At 40.5% G+C, this 22825-nt stretch overlaps 1 protein-coding gene across 11 annotated transcripts in view; it reads left to right on the top strand.

The window, feature by feature from the left end:
- Window positions 1-22825, top strand: part of CDC42BPA (CDC42 binding protein kinase alpha) — a 324273-nt gene that overhangs the window by 108264 nt on the left and 193184 nt on the right. For all 11 annotated transcript variants that reach the window (XM_080824347.1, XM_080824346.1, XM_080824345.1 and 8 more), the window contains exon 5: window positions 13051-13199. In XM_080824347.1, coding sequence (XP_080680473.1) covers window positions 13051-13199 — 149 coding nt within the window. The remainder of the gene's footprint in view (window positions 1-13050; window positions 13200-22825) is intronic.

Raw genomic sequence — 22825 nt, 5'->3', positions numbered from 1 at the left:
ACATATTTTTCAAAGTGGCCACATGCTGCTTGAAGTAGAGAGCCACATGTAAAATTGAGGCTGCGTCTGATTTTCTTTGGACCTTGTGAACCATGTGGTGGAAGAAGTTGGAAACAAGGTCGGAGGAAAATTGAAATCTGAGAAGTGCTAATTGAAGATTGAAGGGATAAAAAGAAAGGAACAGGAAATGAAGGTGGAACCTGCCATCACTGGGCCTGCTGTTCAAGGCTCTTCATCTTTGGGCCTGAATTTTCATTTCATGGTTTTTTAATATACGTGTGTTGAATTCCTGCTGCGTGCCAGATACAACACTGTGTACTGGGTTATAAAATTGGTAAGATAGGGGCACCTCGGTGACTTGGTCGGTTAAGCGTCTGCCTTCGGCTCATGGTTGTGATCTTGGGGTCCTGGGATCGAGCCCTGTGCTGCAGGGCTCCTTGCTCAGTGGAGAGTCTGCTTCTCCCTCTCCCTCTGTTACTCTTTCCCATCCCCTGCTCATGCTTTCTCTCTCTCAAAGTCTTTAAAAAAAATAAGATTTCTTATTCACGTGATAGCTGTTTATTGGATATGTGCCGTCGGCTAGGCACTGTTGTCTAGATTCTGGAGATTCAGGAGTAAGAAAGACGAAGGATCTCTCTTCTTTCTGTTCCAGACAATAAATCCAAAATCAGATGAATAATATTTTCAGATTATTTCAGATGAAGAAAGTATAACATTTATCCAAATGAGGACTATTCTAAGACAAATACAAATTAGCTAAACCAAGAAGGGAGAAGTGGCAGAGAGGGCTTGGTGAGCCAAAGTGTGGAGATTGAAGCTTGCTATGTTCACACCGATGGAGGGTATAATAAGGGGCTTGGAGATGGGGATGGAGAGTTGAGAGAGTCACATCATATAGCACCTTACATGTTACAGTAAAGAAATTAGACGTTCACAGCCATGTTTCTCAAAACAGTGGGGTTTTTTGGGTCATGGAACTCTTGGGTATTTTTTAGAATGACTTTCTATCTGTAAGCCTCGACAGTGAAGCGTACAGAAATGGAACGGCCCTGACTGGTCTCTTAGCTTCTTCCTTTTGCCTTCCGTCGTGATCACTCAGGTGTCTCTCACAGAGCCAAGTGTGAAACGGCTGTTTTAGGACCTTGCGGAGTCTGTGGTGGCAAGGGACAAGAGGGGTGTTTGAGGGACGAGAGGAAGCCAGTGTGATCACAGCAGCAAGACGTCAGGAGTACAGAATGCCGCTTCCAGACTGTAGGGCGGTGCGCTGAGGAGCTTGGACCAATTCTGAGTTCAAAGAGGGCCTCAGGGGAGAGAGTGGGTGAATCGGAGTTTTCCAGCATCTGACTTGGGGGATTTGGTGCTTAGCAGTGGATGAATTGAGTTGGGAAATATATTTGGGAAGGGAAAATGTAGAGCAGAGGGAGGTTGATGGGTTTAATTTGGTGTGCTTTGGGTTTGAGTTGTCGTGTGACCCACGGAGGGGGTTAGGGCTCCTGAGGGTAAATAGCATTGTATCGCCTAGGCAGTCCTTATTTTCTGGATCAGTTTTTGGCCACCTATGGCCTGCAGTGCAAATTTGGCTATTTTTGTACAAGCCACAAACTAAGAATTTTCACATATTTGAAAAAAAATCAAAAAAATATTTTGTGACATGTGTTATAAAATTCAGATTTCAGTGTCCATAAGATTCTGTTGGGACAAAGCTGTTCTTGCTGATTTGTACATTGTCAATGGCTGCTTTTGCACGATGATGGCAGAGTCGGCCTCATGTGACAGCAGCTGGCCCCATGACACGCAGACACTGCATGTGCGTGTTACTCTCAATGGGCTCAGCGGCCTACAAATTTCAGTGACAGTTAACAACTTGATAGCATTTCTGATGGCGAACGTCTTGCGATCCTGTGACATTTTATTATTCATGTCATTAATAGTGCACATGCAGACTTCACCGAGTCGGCTTTGCAGGCACAGCACAGTGGGGGTGATATTGTTAACAAGTTAAATGCCAGCCTGTAAAAAATACAAAACAATATCTTTTCACCGCAGAACTTCTTCACAAAAACACAAAATGAGCTATAGTGAGCTTCTGAGTGGCTCGTTTGTTAGCCAGGCAGGAAGGCCATGTGCCAGCATTGAGTGAGTTCAGTCACGTTTGACTGCTGCAGCCAAAGGAACATGTTCACAGAAAATAAACTTGTCTTACAGTTTAGCCTTTTGGGGGAACGGTTGCTTCAAGAATGGGGAGCATGAGCAGTTGTTCTGAAAACCAGGAAGTGATTTGAGCAGTTGCTTTTGGCTCTTGAGGTAGAGGAGATTACGGGTCCTGCTCTTTTGTTGTGACTTGAGGAGGCGTGCTGAATTTGTGGTCATGAGGAATCAGCCTTTACTAATACTTGGTGTGGAACAATTATAGCCAATCGTATTTTCAGTGACGTTGAGGAAACCCTAAGTTGCTACAATCTGCCTTGGAATTTGCTAGTACGTATTATAAGAGACAGTGGTGAAAGTAGGTGTGGAGTAGGAAGAGGCTTCGTCAGACAGACTTACAAGTTACATAAAAATATCAGGCGCCCAGAGCCCTTGGATATTCATTGTCTCGTTAATCAGCAGATAGTTTGCAGCAAACACTTGAATCCATCATTTGTTACTGAACCAGGAACATCACTGGTGGACTTCATTCAGTCTTACGGAAACGAGTGTTACCATATCCATGAATTTTCATCAGAAACCAAAGCTGAATGTCCTCACTTGCTCTATGTTCAGCCATTCAGTGCTTTTGCAGTGTCAACATTTTGTTGCAGAGGGCCAAGATCGAAACATTTCTGAACAAAAAACCTCACCCTCACCCATTATTATAAAATATTCAATAGCTTTGAAATTAGCTTTTCCTGTAGACTTGATATGTTTTAAAAATAAGTTTTACCTAAAATTGTAAGACAAAACAGCACTTACATGCAAAACTTACACTCTGGCAAAGTCATTTTGACAGCGAACATTGTTGGAATCGCAAGTCATGTCAAATTGCTTTATCTAATTCTCATGCCATCAAAAGTAAAAAGAAATGAGATCTCTGTTTCCACACAGATTTGCAGCAGATAGACCTTTTGAGCTCACACTACAGTTAGCAGCCGTTTCTGAGATTTGATGCATGTGCTAAGGAAGTGTCCATAGTTCGAAACCCAATTACTGGCAGTTGTGACCTTCCACCTAACCTTTAGTTAGAAGTGATGAATCTGCAGTGTATTGACATGCACTGAACACAAGTATCAGGAGAAAAATCGAATAGCATTCTCTAGATGCCTTCCAAGTAAGGAACGTGCTCTATTAAAATTAAACGTTCACGATTTGATACCAGTAGCCGTCATTGTGAAGATATTTTCACATGAAACACATAAGCTCATTACAGGTCAGCACTTGCAGTGGAACATTACCATGGATTCTGATGATGGGAAACACTGACTTTGAGCCCCAATGAGGCCAACGGTTGTACTCTCCTACCCCACAAAAAGAATTACATTTTTCTGTTAGTACACTTGTATTATAAAACTCACACTCAATTATTATTTTATTTTTACTTTTGCGAATAAAAATCTGTGGAAATTTGTTTTCTATCTTTTTGTATATCTGGCTTTTTCCTCTGGGCTGTCCATGCCTGAAGTGTTTACTATCTGGTCCTTACAGGAAAAATTGGCCAGCTCCTGTTGTAGATAACGGTGAATACTAGTAGTAAGTGAGAATAACTGATAGGTGCTTGTACAGGGAGAAAAGTTTACCTAGAGAGGCCTGAGCTGGAGGACCCAGTGAGGAGGAAACTAATGGGAATGGTCAGAGCAAGAAAGAGAATCCAGGTTCTGTACCATTGAAATGAACGAAAGAGGAATTGGTCCAGGTGGAGGCAGATGGTTTCTCAGTCGTGTTAGACAGATTAGAGTGGTTTTTAAAAAATAAACTAGAAATATTGTGCATACACACAAATCCCATTTTTCAGCCTCAGTGGAGTACCTCCATTCCTGGACATTGTCTGTACTCTTCTACTCTTTGCCTTTATTTCTGTTCTTCCTGGTACCTTTCATGCTAGTGCCCATTCCTCTCCCAGTCGGCCTGTTGAAGTCCAGCTAATATACCAAAATTGTCTGAAAGTCTGCATTTTAAAAGTCTTCTCCAGAATTCCCAGTTGGAGCTAATCTTTCTCACTGTGTTTCAGCTCTACATTTTTTTAGTACTGCTTTTAGATGAGTAACATATATATGTACATCTCTAATTTGGGGGTACAGCTTAAGAAGCTGTCTTTGGGGGGCGCCTGGGTGGCTCAGTGGGTTGGAGCCTCTGCCTTCTGCTCAGGTCATGATCCCATGATCCCAGGGTCCTGGGATCGAGCCCTGCATCCGGCTCTCTGCTCAGTGGGGAGCCTGCTTCCTTCTCTCTCTCTGCCTGCTTCTCTGCCTACTTGTGATCTCCGTCTCTCAAATAAATAAATAAATAAATCTTAAAAAAAAAAAAAGCTGTCTTTAGCTAAAATATACTTACGGGGCTGTGTAACTTAGTAGTCATGGAGTTTATCTGATTTCAGGCAGATCCAGTGTCATTATATTCCTTGTCTTTCTGTCCCTTACACGCTTGCAGAGTATGATAGTGGGCTTCAGACTTCAGATCGTGATCAGCTGGTGGATCATAAACTCAATTTAGTGGGTTAAAACCAGCATTTAAAAACTTTAATAAAATAGAAAATGATGGAGTTCAAGCAAGCGGTAAGAGGGATTATTGCTTCATGACATTTCTTTTATAATATGTATTGAGTCATCATTGAAACCGTGATATTGTGGCTTTTAGTCAGAATTGTTTAAAATTCATGATGTAGAGCTTTGCACATGCTAGTTGCTCTATTAAATTGAGAGGAGGGATATTTGACTTGGATTTACCATACGTATGTGAGGTTTTGGGGATGAATGTATCAATTCAAATATACTCTACATAGGTTTGTCAGCAAAATTTGTAGGAGTAAATTAAACACAATCACGTACTTGGGTAGCAAATGTAGAGCAGTTCATTGTGATGGATTTTTGGAAGCTTTTAGGTAATAAGAACTTAAATCCACTCTGATAGTGTTTTCTGTTGTAGGGAGGTGTAACTCTGTAGAGTTACGGATTGCTTAAAAATCTGTATTTTGGGGCGCCTGGGTGGCTCAGTGGGTTAAAAATCTGTATTTTGTTATAAATGTAGAAATGTATAGATGCAGAATAGTGTCCAAATACCAAATTTTGTATAGCAAAATTTTGCCTAATTTTCATTGATAGCCTGACATATCATTCTCTCTCTTCTGAGTGTAGTCTTACCTGTTCCCTTTGCATTTGACATTAGAATTAACATTTTTTTCCCCCAGAGGCATTTCTCCGTGAGAAATAGTCTCTATATACCAGTCATTAATTATATTAGACTAAGTGTTACAGTGTAACTGGAGGAGGACTGGAATTTACTCCTGTGGTCAAATCTCCTGTAAATTGCCAGTTTTTCTTAGTTTAGGGCAAGCTTGTGGTATGGTAGTCTCAAGAGTAGCACCTTTGAATTAACTTGGTTATCATCAAAGATTTGCTTTCGAATATTTATAGAATATTAGAATATAAAATCATTTATTAGAAATCTTGGCAAGTGTAGTTTTAGATTCCAAAAAGGAAATTTTATTATACAGTTATTTTCCAAAATAATTATTATCTTTGATACCCAGAAGCAGCCAAATAAGTAACGTGGTCTGTAGTGTTATATGATTCAAGAGGCTGTGAAGAATAATTACACTTTGATTTATAACCTGCTCAAATATCTCTGCAGCCAGTTTGTGAAAAAATATATGGAATCATAGCATACATACATTTAAAAAGATTTTTTTTAAAAGATTTTATTTATTTATTTGACAGACAGAGATCACAAGTAGGCAGAGAGGCAGGCAGAGAGAGAGAGGAGGAAGCAGGCTCCCCGCTGAGCAGAGAGCCTGATGCGGGGCTCGATCCCAGGACCCTGGGATCATGACCTGAGCCGAAGGCAGAGGCTTTAACCCACTGAGCCACACAGGCACCCCACATACATGCATTTTTAAAACGTTTTATTTTATTTTTTTTCAGTGTTCCAAAATTCATTGTTTATGCACCACACCCAGTGCTCCATGCAAGACGTGCCCTCCTTAATACCCACCACCAGGCTCATCCAACCCGCCACCCCACGCCCCTCCAAAACCCTCAGTTTGTTTCTCAGAGTCCACAGTCTCTCATGGTTACATGGATTTATTTCCTTGAGAAGAATTGGTGTAATTTAATGAATGATCTTAAAATGCGATTAGAATATTTTTTTCCTTAGGAAAAACTCATTAAATACAAACCTGCTTAGTTGCATCGACACTGTCACATAAAATTCTTATCACTTCGATATCATTTAGAATATTATGAATCAGTGACATTTGTCTCTTCTCCATATTTACTTGTCCTCTGTTTCCTGTTTAGATATTTTATGCTGGAGGGGGGGAAAAAGCCAGGGAAATATTTAAAACAAAAATTTTATTTCTTGAATTAGCATTTGTAAACTGTTTAGAGGATGAAAGACATTTGTTTATTTATTTTTTATTTATTTATTTTTTGAAAGACATTTAAATGTTAGTTGTAGTTAGTCATATGAACTCCAGACTCTATGGAATCCAGTTTGTGCTCAAGATAGAAATTGTTAGGAGAAAGTAAGGAGGGATGAATACAGAGTGGGCTCTATGGATTAACTGTTAATGTCTCTGACAGCAGGATGACTAAAAGAGCTTCCTGTTCTCCCTAAGAAGACTTCTAAAAGCACATCTATTCTAGGAGATGTTCTTTCTCTGCAACACAGTTCATGTATTGTATGCTTTCAGATGTTGTCACATTGTTTTTTTGGAATGTAGTTTCTTACAAAGCACAAACTTTGAAATAAAGATTTTTTCTTTTTAATTAGAAATTCAGAGTTGGAAGTCTTACGGTATGTTCTATCCATACCTAGGGGTCTTTTTATTTAGGAGGGGTAAAAGATGGGTAAAGACTCAGTCTGTATCCTTATTTTCTTTTTTTATTTTTCTGGGGGTTCTGTACAAACTTGTTATGTCATGGATGTAGTCAGCTTTTTTAACTGAGCACTGACTCTTTGAGTAAAAAGGAACTGATGTAAGGATCAAGATCCTGAGTTCTGGCTTTCCCACTATTTTAGGGTATGTTTGGTCAGATCCTTTGACTTCTTATGCCTTTGATTCCACAGCCATGAAGTGGGCATAGCAGCTGTAATCCCTGCCTGCAGCATAGGGCCCTTGTGTTAATATCCCTGTACCCTCATTCTGTGACTCCTGCACTTTCCATGGTCTGGTCTCAGCTCTTCTTTTCTTTTTTTTTAAATTTTTTTAATTTTTTAAAAGATTTTATTTATTTATTTGACAGAGATCACAAGTAGGTAGAGAGGCAGGCAGAGAGAGAGAGAGAGGGAAGCAGGCTCCCCGTGGAGCAGAGAGCCCGATGTGGGGCTTGATCCCAGGACCCTGAGATCATGACCTGAGCCGAAGGCAGAGGCTTTAACCCACTGAGCCACCCAGGCGCCCTCAGCTCTTCTTTTCATTCCTCCCCTGTATGTGTACAAATTTATTCATATTTTCACCTGTTCGCGTCTCTTGTCTTGGTGTGGGTGAGGTATTTGCCTGTGACCTTTTGTTCCATCGCCTTGGCCTTTGTAGAATTTTACTCCACTGGTCAACTTCATTGTGACTAGCTCCTTCCCCCTCTACAAGGCAGAAGTCTAGATATGTAAAAATAAAGTATATGTTACTCCGCAGCTCGCTGTTGTCCTTCAGAGATCTCATGGGCATATTTATTTAATTACCCCGTTTGGTGACTGTGCAGGATTCCACAGAATGGACATGTTGGATGGATGCATTTAATGGTTTTCTTGGTGGGCTCTATTCATACTGTTTCTGATCTGTTGCAGTTATCAAAGTGCTGTGCAGTAAATATACTTGCGCACATGCCCTACACTGTATTCCTAAAAGTGGAATTGCTAGATCCAGGGGTATACATCTTTTAAATTTCAGTAGATACTGTAAAGTTACTTTGCTGAGCAGTTGTAGTAAGTTATCACGCCCAAGAACCCGGTGTTGTTTCAACTCACTCTTCCCAAAATAGGAACCGTCTCTTTGCTAATCTGATGGGTATGGAATGGTATCTCATTGTTGCTTTGTTTTTGACCATGTGTTAATTGGCTAGTTGTATTTTCTCTTAGGTGAATTAACTGTTAATAGCTTCAGCCTACTTTTGTTGGATTGCTTGCCCTCTGCCCTCTTCTTAACACTTGGTGGGTGTTCTTAACATAACACTTTATGTTAGGATTGTTATCTCCTTGGCATATCTATGGACATTACCTCTCAGTCTATATTTTTCTTAAACTCATTTAAAGGTATCTTCTATTGGGTACTATTTTAAAGATAGTTTATGAGTAGGAGGTTGCTGTACCAGGTATGACATGTTACTGAGGAATCACAGAGAGCAACCGTGGCCCAAGAGCAGATCCAAGGTGTTTCGTGTCTTAAATTATGATAAGGGAGCATTAGGGGAAAGAATGGATATTTTACAACTTGTTTTAGATATTCGACTCTCCATAAATAAGAGAATAGGTTTCACACCTTATACAAAAAGAAATTTTAGATGAATGATTGAATGAATGAATGAATGAATGAAAGAACCTGATTCAGGGATTGGGATCTTTTCCGTTTAGAGCTTGCAGCAGCACCTTCTGCTTATTTCTGTCATGGTATTTATGTTACACTGACCTTGACCACTGATTTATGTTTTCTTCTCCATGAGGTTATAAATTCCGTCAAGGCAGGAGCCACGTCTTACTCATGTAGCACCTTGTTGTCTAGTGTGATGGTAGTGCATATTGGGTACTCCGTATCTGTGGAATTGTGAATGAGCTTCTTTGTCCCTCACTTGTTCTGTGCTCTATCTGCCATTCCCAAGGAAGTTTTGTACAGAATAAAATATAATATGGCAAGCTCTTAACCCTTAAAACTGTAACAGTAATATAGTCAAGACAGGCCCGGGACCTGGATTAGGGTAGAGATAGTGGGTAGTGTAGAAATGGATGGGCTCCACAGACATTTAGTGGGAAGTAGACCCAACAAGACCTTGGTGATTTAGTTGAATGTTGTTCTGAACAAAGGAGAAAATAGAAGACAGACTTACAGCCCTTAGAGGTACTTGCTGGGATGTGTACAGAGAAAAGGAGCTCTTTTCCCTTGCGGAGTTTTTATTTGTCTGCCGTTTCTGATCCTTTTTGTCTCCCTAATACCAAAACCAGATTGCAAGTGTAGTTCATTTTCAACTCCTTGCTTTTCTTTTGAGAATTTTCTTTTGTGTTTCTTGCTCATTGCTCCCTCCAGTTGCTGAATTCTGTCCTAGTTAACAGCTAATTTCCTCTGAGAGCAAGGTAGGGAAATAACATGAGCAGGCATTCAGCAGGCAGCCCGAAAAGGAAAACAGAATAATGATGTATTTATAATTTTTTTATGCTATCTCAAGGAGGTTTTGTTTACCAGAGAAGAGTTTCAGTAAGGCATGTGGAGAAACTGAAAAGGAAGGGATCCAGGGGCTCAGGGTTTGTTATGGGGATCGTAGATAATGGATGAAAGTAGGGGAGAGACAATGACACAAGGAGCGTCACTTTTGAATGTGGCAGAAATGTTGAGACGGCTATTTTTTAGCAGTTGCCTGGGATGTTATACTCAGACTGTAGGAACCTGGTGTGGCAGGCACAGCTATTGCACATGTCAAGATAGGAAGCTTTTGAAGGAGGAGCCTTTCGTCTTTTTGTCCTCTGAGGTATTTTTTTTCCTGCGTTTGGTACCAAAGAGTCCTGATTGGCACCTAGGGACTGTTTGTTGAAGGGGTGAGTTATGTTTTATGATTTTCTTTGTGTAAATGTTCAATTTCAGTTTCAGTAGGAAACTTTTTTTATTTGAAAAGTTTTTGCGTTTGCTGTTCTGCTCGGAGTATTTCTTTAAGATAGTAGCTGTGGATTTCTTCCCAGCAACCATTGCCACTTCTAGTGACATGTTTATGCTAACACTGTTCTGTTACATTAAATTAGTTTGCTGTAATCTTCATGATGGAGTCTGTTAAACATTAGGCCTAGTAAATAGAGCAAGGAAACCATAGACCAGGATTTGAAGTAGATTGTTCCTCTCATTTTCAAGGATTTAACAGTAAAATTGGTTTCTTTTATTTAACAGAAATTACACATGCTTATAACTTTAATATATGGTAATAAGAATGTGGATTTTCTCAAGACTCTTTAAATCTTAAATTTCAAATTGGTGATCACTGAAGTAATATCTTTATTTGGTAATAAAATTATTCTAACTTCAGGGTGTTATAAGTGACATTAAAATATCTTCTGTTTACTGTCCTTCATGCTGAGTGCTGTACTCTGAAGAAGGTATCATTATTGTAGGTCTATAGATGAGAAAGTTCAAAGAGATTAAGTAATTTTTCAAAAGCCGCTAAAACCCAGAGTCAGAATTTGAATACAGGTATCCCTGACTACAAAGGCCATCTTTCCACTGTGTCTCTTTTTCACTCACCTTAAAAGAATATGTATAATATGCTATAACATGCACATACATATGTGATGCATGCTTAGAAAGCCATCTAGAAAATACTGAAAAGCTATGAGATCACGGGTAGTCTAACAATGCAGGGCTAATCCCTGTGAACATTTTAGCATATACTCCTTGTCTTTCTCTTTTGGCAAACACACATGGTAAAGGAAGTCTCCAGCGTTTTCACTTATGTCACACACTGTACTCTCTCAGTACTGCTTCAGTGCTGACATTAGCTGTATGGGTTTTCCACTCATCAGACGGTCCTCTGAAACCAGCAGAGCCCTCTGCAATTTAACTCAGTTCGATGGTGTCTACCTGGAGACAACACCAGATCCCAGAGGCTAAGCGTTCAAGTCCTACGAGACTCCCTCCTCACCCCCCAGTTACTTGTGCTTCTGAGTCACAGATCAGAGATTCCCATGATCCACTCCTCAGAAACGGTTAATTTGCCAGAGCTGCTCCCCTGACTGAGCGTCAGCTGTAGGAAGGAGGTGTACAGGCACCCTGTGATGGAGAGGCACGGAGCTCACACGCCCTCTGCAAAAGTGTGCCAGTCTTCCAGCACCATTCCCTGCGTTTGCCCAGCCAGAAGCTTGCCAAGCCCCATCTTCTGGGTTTTTATGAATGCTTCATTAGATAGGCATGATTGATCAAGTCATTGGCCATTGATGATGGATTCAGTTTCTAGCCCTTCCCTAAATTTCCAACCTTCTAATTTTGGTTTCCTTGGCAGCCAGCCCCCACCCTTAGATTATCCAAGGGCTTTCCAAAAGCCACCTCATTAACATAAACACAAGTGTGGTTGAAAAGAGGTTTGTTATAAATAACAAAAGCCACCTTTGTCTTCTCCCTTAGGAGATTTTTTTTTTTAAGTATTTTTTATTTATTTGAGAGAGAGAGAGCTCGCTTGAGCAGGAAGAGGGACAGAGGTTGGAGGGAGAAGCAGACGACTCTGTGCTGAGCAGGGAGTCTGACCCTGCTCCACCCCGGTGTTACAGGGTTGTAGGGATCTTGTCTCAGGGAGCTGAAGAATGAATCTCCCAGACACAAAAGGGTGAAGTGACGTGAAAGTTCATTAAGTGAAGGTGAGAACAGAAGGGAAAGAGAAAGCTCTCTAGAGTGAGAGGGGTCCCAAATGGGCTGCTGCTGAGGACTTTTAGGCCGGTCTTTTATTGAGAACTCGACCAGGGAGCTTGGGGCCTTGAGATTCTTGTGCCATCTTGACTTGAACAAGGACAATCGATAACACCCTGACTGACTGACTTTGAGGTTTGGTCATTTTCTTTCTTTCTTTCCTTTTTTTTTTTTTTTTTAAATATTTTATTTATTTATTTGACAGAGAGATCACAGGTTGGCAGAGAGAGAGGGAAGCAGGCTCCCCACTGAGCAGAGAGCCCGATGCGGGGCTCGATCCCAGGACCCTGAGATCATGACCCGAGCTGAAGGCAGAGGCTTAACCCTGAGCCACCCAGGCGCCCCGGTTTGGTCATTTTCTGTGATTCCCTGTGGCCGGCATAGAAAAATACTCCCTAACATCTGGGGCCAGGTGGTCTGGTCTGTTCCCTGATCTCCTGTTCACTCTTTCAGAGACTAGCTAAGGGACCCCTATCTCTTCCTGCCTACATCTGAGTCCTTTCCTTACTCACCAGGACCCTGGGATCATGACCTGAGCCCGTATGACTGAACCACCCAGGTGCCCCCTCTTAGGAGATTCTAAGGGTTTTTAAGGAGCTCTGCCAAATATATATATATATTTTATATATATCTATATATATATCTAATAAATCATAATATCCTACACATATACCCATGACAATCCATATCTAAAATTAACTAATTATTAACTTCTAGTTATACTTACCTAAGAAAAGTCCATTCTGCTATTTCTGCACTATCAGGAGTGGAAAGAGAAATATATATGATGGAAATTATTATATTCTCTATATTAGTGTTGATCCAAGTACTGATTTGATAAATTGTTACCAGTCTAACTGGAAATAAGGAAAATGTTAATGATGATGAAAATGAATTTAACATAATAAAAGAATGTCTTATATTCTGAGTTACTTTAATCACTTTTGGAGAATTCATACATTGTTTCCTCAATGAAATGTTGGTACAACTGTGGTATATTGTTATAGGTGATGATGGTGATGTTGTTATTTCGCAAAACACAACAACAAAAAAAGGGTAATCCTATCTTGTTCCCTGCTTCAGGTTTTTAAAATTTTATTTTACTGCTTCCTGACTTTTACAAGCCTTGTCACGATCATCTTATGCAACTTCTTGTAATTAACAACAAAAGTATTTGGCCCAGTGCTATTTGACCTCGGGTTACATTACGTTTATTAATTTTTCACACTTACTCTTTATTGAGTCCTTTTTTTCTTTTCCATTTCCAGTACCTGGTCATGGATTATTATGTTGGTGGGGATTTGCTTACTCTGCTCAGCAAATTTGAAGACAGATTGCCTGAAGATATGGCTCGATTTTACTTGGCCGAGATGGTGATAGCAATCGATTCCGTTCATCAGCTGCACTATGTGCACAGGTGAGTAAGAGGCCACACAAGAATGAGTTCTGTGAGTGCCAGCAGAGATGTCTTTGTAGGAAAATGATACTTTTGATGGCCATGGGGTAATTTTTTCTCTGTAAACTATTTGACAGGGACAGTGATATATTTAAAGTCTTCCCCACAAATGTGTGTTTGATTGTATACAGTTTAAGATGAAATGAAAAGAAAAAAGTGAGCCTCTTTACAAAATAGTTTTTTATACAGGATTATTCTTTTTTTTAAAGTTTTTATTTAAACTCCAATTAACATACAGTGTAATACTGGTTTCAGGTGTACAATATAGTGATTCAGCACTTCCATACATCACCCCATTCTCATCACGACAGGTGTACTCCTTAATCCCCATTACCTGTTTCCCCCATTTCCCACACACTTCCCCTCAGGTAACCAGCAGTGTACGCTCTGGAGTTAAGAGTCTGTTTCTTGATTTGTGTCTCTCTCTTTTTTCCCTTTACTCATTAGTTTTGTTTCTTAAATTCCACATGTGAGTGAAATCATGGTATTTGTCCTTCTATGACTGACTTATTTTGCTAATCATAATACTTTAGCTCGCTTCTTATCGCTGAAAATGGTAAGATTTCATTCTCTTTTATGGCCGACTAATATTCCATTGTATATGTACACTACATCTTCTTTATCCATTCATCTGTTGGTGAACGCTGGGGCTATTTCCATAGTTTGGCTATTGTAGATAATGCTGCTATAAACATCAGGTTGCATGTATCCCTTTGAATTAGTATTTTTGTACTCTTTGGGTAAATACCTAGTTGTGCGATTGCTGGATCGTAAGATACTTGCATTAACGTTTTGAGAACCTTCCATGCTGTTTTCCAGAGTGGCTGCACCAGTTTGCATTCCCACCAACAGTGCACGAGGGTTCTCCTTTCTCCACGTACCAGATTATTCTTACACCTGTCGACACAAGCTAAAAATCTCCTTCTAATGTAAACAGCTCATAATAATTTATGTGTAATATGGGGCACCTGGGTGGCTCAGTGGGTTAAAGCCTCTGCCTTTGGCTCAGGTCATAATCCCAGGGTCCTGGGATCGAGCCTCGCATCGGGCTCTCTGCTCAGCCGAGAGCCTGCTTCCTTTCCTCTCCCTCTGCCTGCCTCTCTGCCTACTTGTGATCTCTGTCAAATAAATAAATAAAATCTTTTAAAAAAAATAATTTATTTGTAATAAAAAAATTTTAAATGTATTGGGTACTTTAAAAGGCAGTCTCACATTTTAAAAGGAAGGAGTGTAGGAAACGATCACAGAGTTATTGGTGAATGAATCATTCAAATGAGGAAAGCTTTGGGTTGTGAGAACCGTGAGAGAGAGTGAAGAGGCGCTAGAAGAAGCAAATGGAGGACCTGCCACTTCGGAGAGGGCAGGAACCATCCTCTGAGATATCAGCACGCGTCAGAATGAGGCAGAGGGTTTGCTGTGACCCACTTTGTTGGGTCTATACCAGGGCTTCTGAATCCATAGGGTGGGTGGGGCTGGGAATTGGCATTTCTGACAGGTTCCCAGGTGCTGCTGCTGGTCCAGCGACCAGACTCTGAGCCCTTCTGTTCAGTAACACTGCAGTGCCTGTTCCTTTTAAGTGGTGGCTGATGCATGTGATCTCTGTGAAGGACAGCAGCCCAGGTAGAAGAGAAAGTTTCTGTTTTAGTGTTGCTTTTTTTTTTTTTTTTTTTAAAGATGTGGGTATTTTCAGCTGATTGATTTACTTAGTACTGAACTTCTAGGACATTAGAAAAGGAAGAATATTTTGATTAAAAATTTTGTATTTATGAGATCTCAGTTTGGCTACTGCCTATTCATATGCTTTCCCCTGTTGATACCTAATAGTCACAAAGTTTTTTTTTTTTTAAATAAAACCATGAATATACTATGAAAATTATAAAACACAGTGCAGTTTTTAAGATGGTATTATGGTCTTAAGAGAGAATTATGGAATGAGAAACTAAAGAGCTTTTGTTACAGGAACTCAGGATCCCAGCTGAGAACTGTCATTTAAAAGTATTTTTTTCTAATTTTTTCTAAATTTAATTTTATTTTTTCAGTGTTCCAAGATTCATTGTTTATGCACCACACCTAGTGCTCCACGCAATACGTGCCCTCCTTAATACCCACCACCAGGGTCGCCCAGCCCCCCACTCCCTCCCCTCCAAAACCCTCAGTTTGTTTCTCAGAGTCCATAGTCCCTCATGGTTCATCTCCCCCTCCAATTTCCCCCAGCTCACTTCTGCTCTCCTTCACCTGATGTCTTCTATGTTATTCCTTATGCTCCACAAGTAAGTGAAACCATATGATGATTGACTCTCTCTGCTTGACTTATTTCACTCAGCATAATCTCCTCCAGTCCTGTCCATGTTGATACAAAAGTTGGGCATTCATCCTTTCTGATGGAGACATCATTGTATATATGGACTATATCTTCTTTACCCATTCGTCTGTTGAAGGGAATCTTGGCTCTTTTCACAGTTTGGCGACTGTGGCCATTGCTGCTATGAACATTGGGGTACAGATGACCCTTCTTTTCACTACATCTGTATCTTTGGGGTAAATACCCAGTCGTATAATTGCAGGGTCATAGAGTAGCTCTTATTTTTAATTTTTTGAGGAATCTCCACACTGTTTTCCAAAGTGGCCGCACCAACTTGCATTCCCACCAACAGTGTGAGAGGGCTCCTCTTTCTCCACATCCTCTCCAACACTTGTTTACTGTTTTGTTAATTTTGGCCATTCTAACTGGTGTGAGGTGGTATCTCAGTGTGATTTTGATTTTAATCTCCCTGATGGCTAATGATGATGAACATTTTTTCATGTGTCTTTTAGCCATTTGTATGTCTTCTATGGAGAAGTGTCTTTTCATCTCTTTTGCCCATTTTTTGACGTGATTATCTGTTTTTTGAGTGTTGAGTTTGAGGAGTTCTTTATAGATCTTGGATATCAGCCCTCTGTCTGTACTGTCATTTGTGAATATCTTCTCCCATTCCGGGGTTTGCCTCTTCATTTTGTTGACTGTTTCCTTTGCTGTGCAGAAGGTTTTGATCTTGATAAAGTCCCAAAAGTTCATTTTCACTTTGGTTTCTTTTGCCTTTGGAGACACGTCTTGAAAGAAGTTGCTGTGGCCGATGTCGAAGAGGTTACTGCCTATGTTCTTCTCTAGGATTTTGACAGATTCCTGCCTCACGTTGAGGTCTTTTATCCATTTTGAGTTTATCTTTGTGTGTTGTGTAAAAGAATGGTCCACTTTCATTCTTCTGTAGATAGCTGTCCACTTCCTAGCACCATTTATTGAAGAGATCGTCTTTTTTCCACGGATTATTTTTCCCTGCTTTGTTGAAGATTGTTTGACCATAGAGTTGAGGGTCCATATCTGGGCTCTCTACTTTTTTCCACTGGTCTATGTGTCTGTTTTTGTGCCAGTACCATGCTGTCTTGGTGATCACAGCCTTGTAGTAAAGCTTGAAATCAGGCAACGTGATGCCCCTTAGTTGTCCCCCCCCCCCGGACATTTCCTTAGTAATTCGGGGTCTCTTCTGGTTCCATACAATTTTTAGGATTGTGCTTGTTCCAGCACTTCTGAAAAATGCCAATGGAATTTTTATTGGGTTGGCATTGAAAGTATAGATTGCTCAGGGCAGTGCAGACATTTTAACAATGTTTATTCTGATCCATGAGCATGGAATGCTTTTCCATCTTTTCGTGCCTTCTTCAGTTTCTTTCATGAGTGTTCTGTAGTTCCTCGAGTACAGATCCTTTACCTTTTTGGTTAGATTTATTCCCAGGTATCTTATGGTTCTTGGTGCTATAGTAAGTGAAATTAATTCTCTAATTTCCCTTTCTATATTTTCATTGTTAGTGTATAAGAAAGCAACTGATTTCTGTGCATTGATTTTGTATCCTGCCACGTTACGGAATTGCTGTATGAATTCTAGTACTTTGAGGGTGGAGTCTTTTGGGTTTTCCATATAAAGTATCGTGTCATCTGCCGAGAGAGAGTTTGACTTCTTCTTTGCCAATTTGAATACCTTTTATTTCTTTTTGTTGTCTGATTGCTATTGCTAGGACTTCTAGTACTGTGTTGAACAAAAGTGGCGAGAGTGGCCATCTTTGTCGTGTTCCTGATCTCAGTGGGAAAGCTGTCAGCTTTTCCCCATTGAGAATGATATTTGCTGTGGGTTTTTCATGGATAGATTTTATGAAGTTGAGGAATGTTCCCTCTCTCCCTATACTTTGAAGCATTTTAATCAGGAACAGATGCTGTATCTTGTCAAATGCTTTTTCTGCATCAATTGAGAAGGACCATGTGGTTCTCTCTTCTCTTATTGATTTGTTCTATCACATTGATTGATTTGTGAATGTTGAACCACACTTGCATCCCAAGTCCCACCTGGTCATGATGGATAATCTTTTTTATGTACTGTTGGATCTTATTAGCTAGGATCTTGTTGAGAATTTTGGCATCCATATTCATCAGGAATATTGGTCTGAAATTCTTTTTAATGGGGTCTTTGCCTGGTTTGGGGATCAGGGTAATGCTGGCTTCATAGAAAGAGTCTGGAAGTTTTCCCTCTGTTTCTATTTTAAGGAAACAGCTTCAGGAGAATAAGTATCATTTCTTCTTTGAATGTTTGGTAGAATTCCCCAGGGAATCCATCAGGCCCTGGACTCTTGTTTTTTGGGAGGTTTTTGATCACTGCTTTAATTTCGTTACTAGATATTGTTCTATTCAGGTTGTCATTTTCTTCCTGATGCAGTCTTAGAAGTTTATACGTTTTCAGGAATGCATCCATTTCTTCTGAGTTGCTTAACTTATTGGCATATAACTGTTGATAATAATTTCTGATAATTGTATTTATTTCCTTGGTGTTAATCGTGATCTTTCCCCTTTCACTAATAATTTTATTAATTTGGGTCTTCTCTCTTTTCTTTTGGATTAGTTTGGCCAGTGGTTTATCGGTCTTATTGATTCTTTCAAAGAACCAGCTTCTAGTTTCATTAATGTGTTCTACTGTATCTCTAGTTTCTATTTAATTGATCTCTAATCTTGATTATTTCCCTTCTTGTGGAGTGGGTTGGCTTAATTTGTTGTTGGTTTTCCAGTTCTTTAAGGTGTAAAGAGAGCTGGTGTATTCTGGATTTTTCAGTTTTTTTTTTTTTTAAAGATTTTATTTATTTATTTGACGGGCAAAGATCACAAGTAGGCAGAGAGGCAGACAGAGAGAGAGGAAGGGAAGCAGGCTCCCTGCTGAGCAGAGAGCCCAATGCGGGACTTGATCCCAGGACCCCGAGATCAGGACCTGAGCCGAAGGCAGTGGCTTAACCCACTGAGCCACCCAGGCGCCCTGGATTTTTCAGTTTTTTTGAGTGAGGCTTGGATGGCTGTCTGTTTTTTCCTTAGGACCGCCTTTGCCGTATCCCATAGGTTTTGGACTGTGTCTTCATTCTTATTGGTTTCCATGAATTGTTTAAGTTCTTCTTTGATTTCCTGGTTGATCCAAACATTCTTGGGCAAGTTGGTCTTTAGCTTCCAAGTGTTTGAATTCCTTCCAAACTTTTTCTTGTGGTTGAGTTCCAGTTTCAAAGCATTGTGGTCTGAGAAAATGCAGGTAATAATCCCAGTCTTTTGGTATCGGTTGGGCCCTGATTTGTGACCCAGCATGTGGTCTATTCTGGAAAAAGTGCCATATATGCTCGAGAAGAATGAGTATTCTTCTGTTTTAAAGTGGAATGTTCTGTATATATCCATGAGGTCCATCTGGTCCAATTTCTGCTTGGATGATGTGTCTGTTACTGAGAGTGGTGTGTTAAAATTCCCTATTATTAATGTATTCATATTGATATGACTCTTTATTTTGATTAACCATTGACTTATGTAGTTGGCTGCTTCCATATTGGGGGCTTAAATATTTACAATTATTAGATCTTCTTGGTGGATAGACCCTTTCACAATAAAGTAGTGTCCTTCTCTATCTCTGACTATAGTCTTTAGTTTAAAATCTAATTTACCTGATATGATAATCATTACCCCAGCTTTCTTTTGAGGCCCATTGGCATGAAAGATGCTTCTCCTTCCCTTTACTTTCAGTCTGGATGTATCCTTAGGTTCCAAATGTGTTTCTTGTAGACAGCATATGGACGGGTCCTGTCATTTTATCCAGTCTGCAACCCTGTGCCGTTTCATGGGAGCATTTAGGCCGTTCATGTTGAGAGTGATTATTGAAAGATATATTTTTATTTGCATGTGAAGTCCTTGTTTCTGTAGATTGTCTCTGTAAATTTCTGTTCTATGTCACTCTTGGGTTCTTTCTTCTTTTATAGAACCTGCCTTAATATTTCTTGTAGTGGCGGCTTGATGGTCAAATACTCTTTTAAACCTTGCCGGTCGTGGAAGCTCTTTATCTCTCCATCTATTTTGAATGTCAGCCTTGCTGGATAAAGTATTCTTGGCTGCATGTTCGTCTCATTGAGTTCCCTGAATATGTCTTGCCAGCCCTTCCTGGTTTGCCAGGTTTCTGTGGACAAGTCTGACATTATTCTGATGGACCTCCCTCTGTATGTAAGGAATCTCTTCCCTCTAGATACCCTCAGAAGCTCTTGTCTAAAATTATGGTTTGTGAGTCTCACAATTAAGTGTCTTGAGGTCTTTCTAGATTCGTTCATCTTGGTTGGTGTTCTTTCTGCCTCTAGGACCCGAGTGCTTGTTCCATTTCCCAGACGGGGAAAATTTTCATCCAGAATTTGTTCAACTATATTTTCTAATCTTCTCTCTTTTTCCATCCTCTCAGTAATTCTCAGTATTTCTCGGTATTACTGAGAATTCTCAGTAATTCATCCACCCAGTAATTCTGACACTGGAACGTGTCGTGGTGTTGTTTATTTCCCTAATTCTGTTTTCATGGCTTCTAAGCTGTTTGTTCCATGCTTCCTCGTGATACCTTTTCCTCTATCATTTTGTCCTCTAGATCATTAATTCTATCTTCTGCCTCGGTTACCCTAGCTGTTAAAGTATTTAGATTAGAACGGATCTCATTGATAGCATTTTTAACTTCTGCCAGGTTAGCTGTCACTTTTGTCCTTAAAGATTCTATGTTGTCATTAGTGGTTTTCTCCAACCTAGCTATTGTCTGGATAATTGTTATCCTGAGTTCCCTTTCCGACATACCGTTTATGTCCGTATCCAATAGTTCTGATGGAGAGGGCACAGTCTCTGAATTTTTCCTCCGTTGGGTGTTCTTCCTCCTAGTCATTTTGGTGAGAGGTGGTGGAGGGGAAGTGTAGTTGAACATATCAACCATGATCCAGGCAAGGTGCAGCCTGGAATGTTTCGGAGCAATTGAAAATCACCAACAAAAAGAAAGAAAAAAGAAAAAGAGAGAGAGAGAGAAAAGAGAAAACCCAGCCAGAATGAGACCCATAAGTAAGATTTATAAGGTATATAAACAAAAACTAAAAGACTGACAGCAGTAAATGACAAGGAAAAAAAAAAAAAAGAACCCAGCCAAAATGAACCACAAGGATAAGATTTATAATATCAGAACAAAAACAAGAACACTGGAACACTGACAGAAGAAGAAGATGGGAGGGTGGTTATAAATCCTTGATGTGGGCGAGGAAGGTTATTTTGGTTCTTCCTGGGTGTATCTTGATATCTTTGTTAAAGAACTCAACTTTCCAGGGATAAAGGGAGATTAAAACTGGTTTATATATAGGTGTAGTATACATTAGGGAAAGAGGATTACCTTGAAGCTTATATCTATATGTATATTAAAAAAATAGAAAAGAAAAATTAAAACACAGGTATATGTAGGAAAAAAGTTCGAGTTAAAAGGTTATTATTGAGTATGTTGTATTAAACCTCTAGTTGTAGTGGTAAGTAGGTTAAAAAAATTAAAAAGATCAAGAATTGTGAGAACGAATTAAAAAGAAACTTGTATCTATGAAATATACAGGTTAAATTTTAGGGCAATACCAGGAGCTTAAGATACTGTCTTTCCTTTGATATGGGGGTTTACAGTTTTATGGTGACCCTTTGGTGTTGTCCTCTCGTTCTTTTGGGTTGCTTTCTTGGGGAAGGGCCTGCCGTGTTGTTTTTCAGTCAGTCTTGCTTGGGTTGAGTTGTCCTTCCCCCTGTCAAGGGGCTGGGTTCTGTGGAAACTGGGTTTTAAGGCTTTTGTTCTCTGGAGGTTTTTGTTCTTTGGTGACTTTTCGCAGCTATTGAGAGGTTTAGTGGAAAGCAAACTGCACCCAGACCTCCACCTGAGAGAGAAGCCTCAGTCTGCTCCCCTCTGGATGGCCCAGAACACACAGACTCCCCCTCTGCAAACTCCACTGAGCCGTGCAACCTCCCGCAAGTGGTGTGCACCCCCAGCCACTGTCTCAGGGTTCACCCGAGGCGCCCGCTTATCTCTGTACCCTCCATGTCACTAAAACCACGAGTGATACTGGTCCAGAGAGCCCACTTCTGGTTTACCTTTGCCGGGACTGCTTGTCTGGAGTCCAGGCCCATGCATGGTGTGCTCAGTCCCCATGGTTGTGCAGGTCCGAGAAGGCTGCCACCAAGGAAGCCAGACCAGAGGTCGCGCCGGGTTCTCCCAGGCTCAGGCTGGGAGTGTCCAGACTCTCTGCTGGTGGCAGCGGGCCGGGATCCTAAAGAGTGTTGGCTGACGCCCACACCAGACTCTCTCATGCATGGGCGGGAGCGCGCCCAGCCAAGTGGTGGTGCAAGCAGCAGCCGGGGGCTTAGGGACCACGGACTGGAGGCCCTGCCACATTCTCTCTGGCAGATGTGGTCTCCAGCAGCGGCTGTCCTGGGTCTGTAGGCTTAGGCCTGTGCCCGTGACCGCCAGATTCCACCAGTTACCCCTTAAGATCTTTTGCTCTTGTTGAGTGCCTTCAACCAGACTCCAAGCTAATGCTGGTCCCCAAGCAAAGGGCACTTTCGTATTGGGATATTACTCTCTAATGGGTCGCTTCTGGTGGCTCCCTCCCCCTTCTGCTTATCCTCCGATACCCATCCGCTCGTTCCTTCTCAGCTATGGCAAATATTCTTAACTGATCACGGGACCCTTTCATACCAACTGTATATACAGTCTTACAATTTTTCTCAACACTGCATTTTAGATGACAACTATCTTTCTGATGTTGACATTGGAAATCCATTTTAACCCTGAGCCCTATTAGGGCTCTATAGGTTGAATACCTATAATTTTACCAGGTTCTTCATGTTAAATGAGTCCTGTTTATTCCATTGTTGGATAGCTCTCATGTCATAGGATTTTACTTTATGTTAAGCTGAATTTCTTTTTTGCCTTACATTGTTCCTAGTTTTGCCTTCAGAACCACATATAATAGTCTAATTTGTCTTAAAGCTATCATGCCTTCTGAAGTCATCTTTCCTCTAGGTTAAACATCAGCATATTTGTACTTTCTTTGTTATCAAAATTGACATACACATTCTCTTTCCCACTATCTCAGATACACATAAAGATCCTCACCTTGTGCCCATTTCCGTGCCACCCCTCCCTCCCTCCTTGCCTCTCCCTTTACTTCTCAGTGGACATGCTCTGGTGTATCAGTGCACTTTTTAAAATGTGATTCCT

Source organism: Martes martes, assembly GCF_963455335.1.
Source record: "Martes martes genome assembly, chromosome: 15".
In the NCBI taxonomy this organism is placed as follows: Eukaryota; Metazoa; Chordata; class Mammalia; order Carnivora; family Mustelidae; genus Martes; species Martes martes.
Note: the sequence above shows the minus strand (reverse complement) of the source record. Positions and strands in the feature narration are given on the sequence as shown.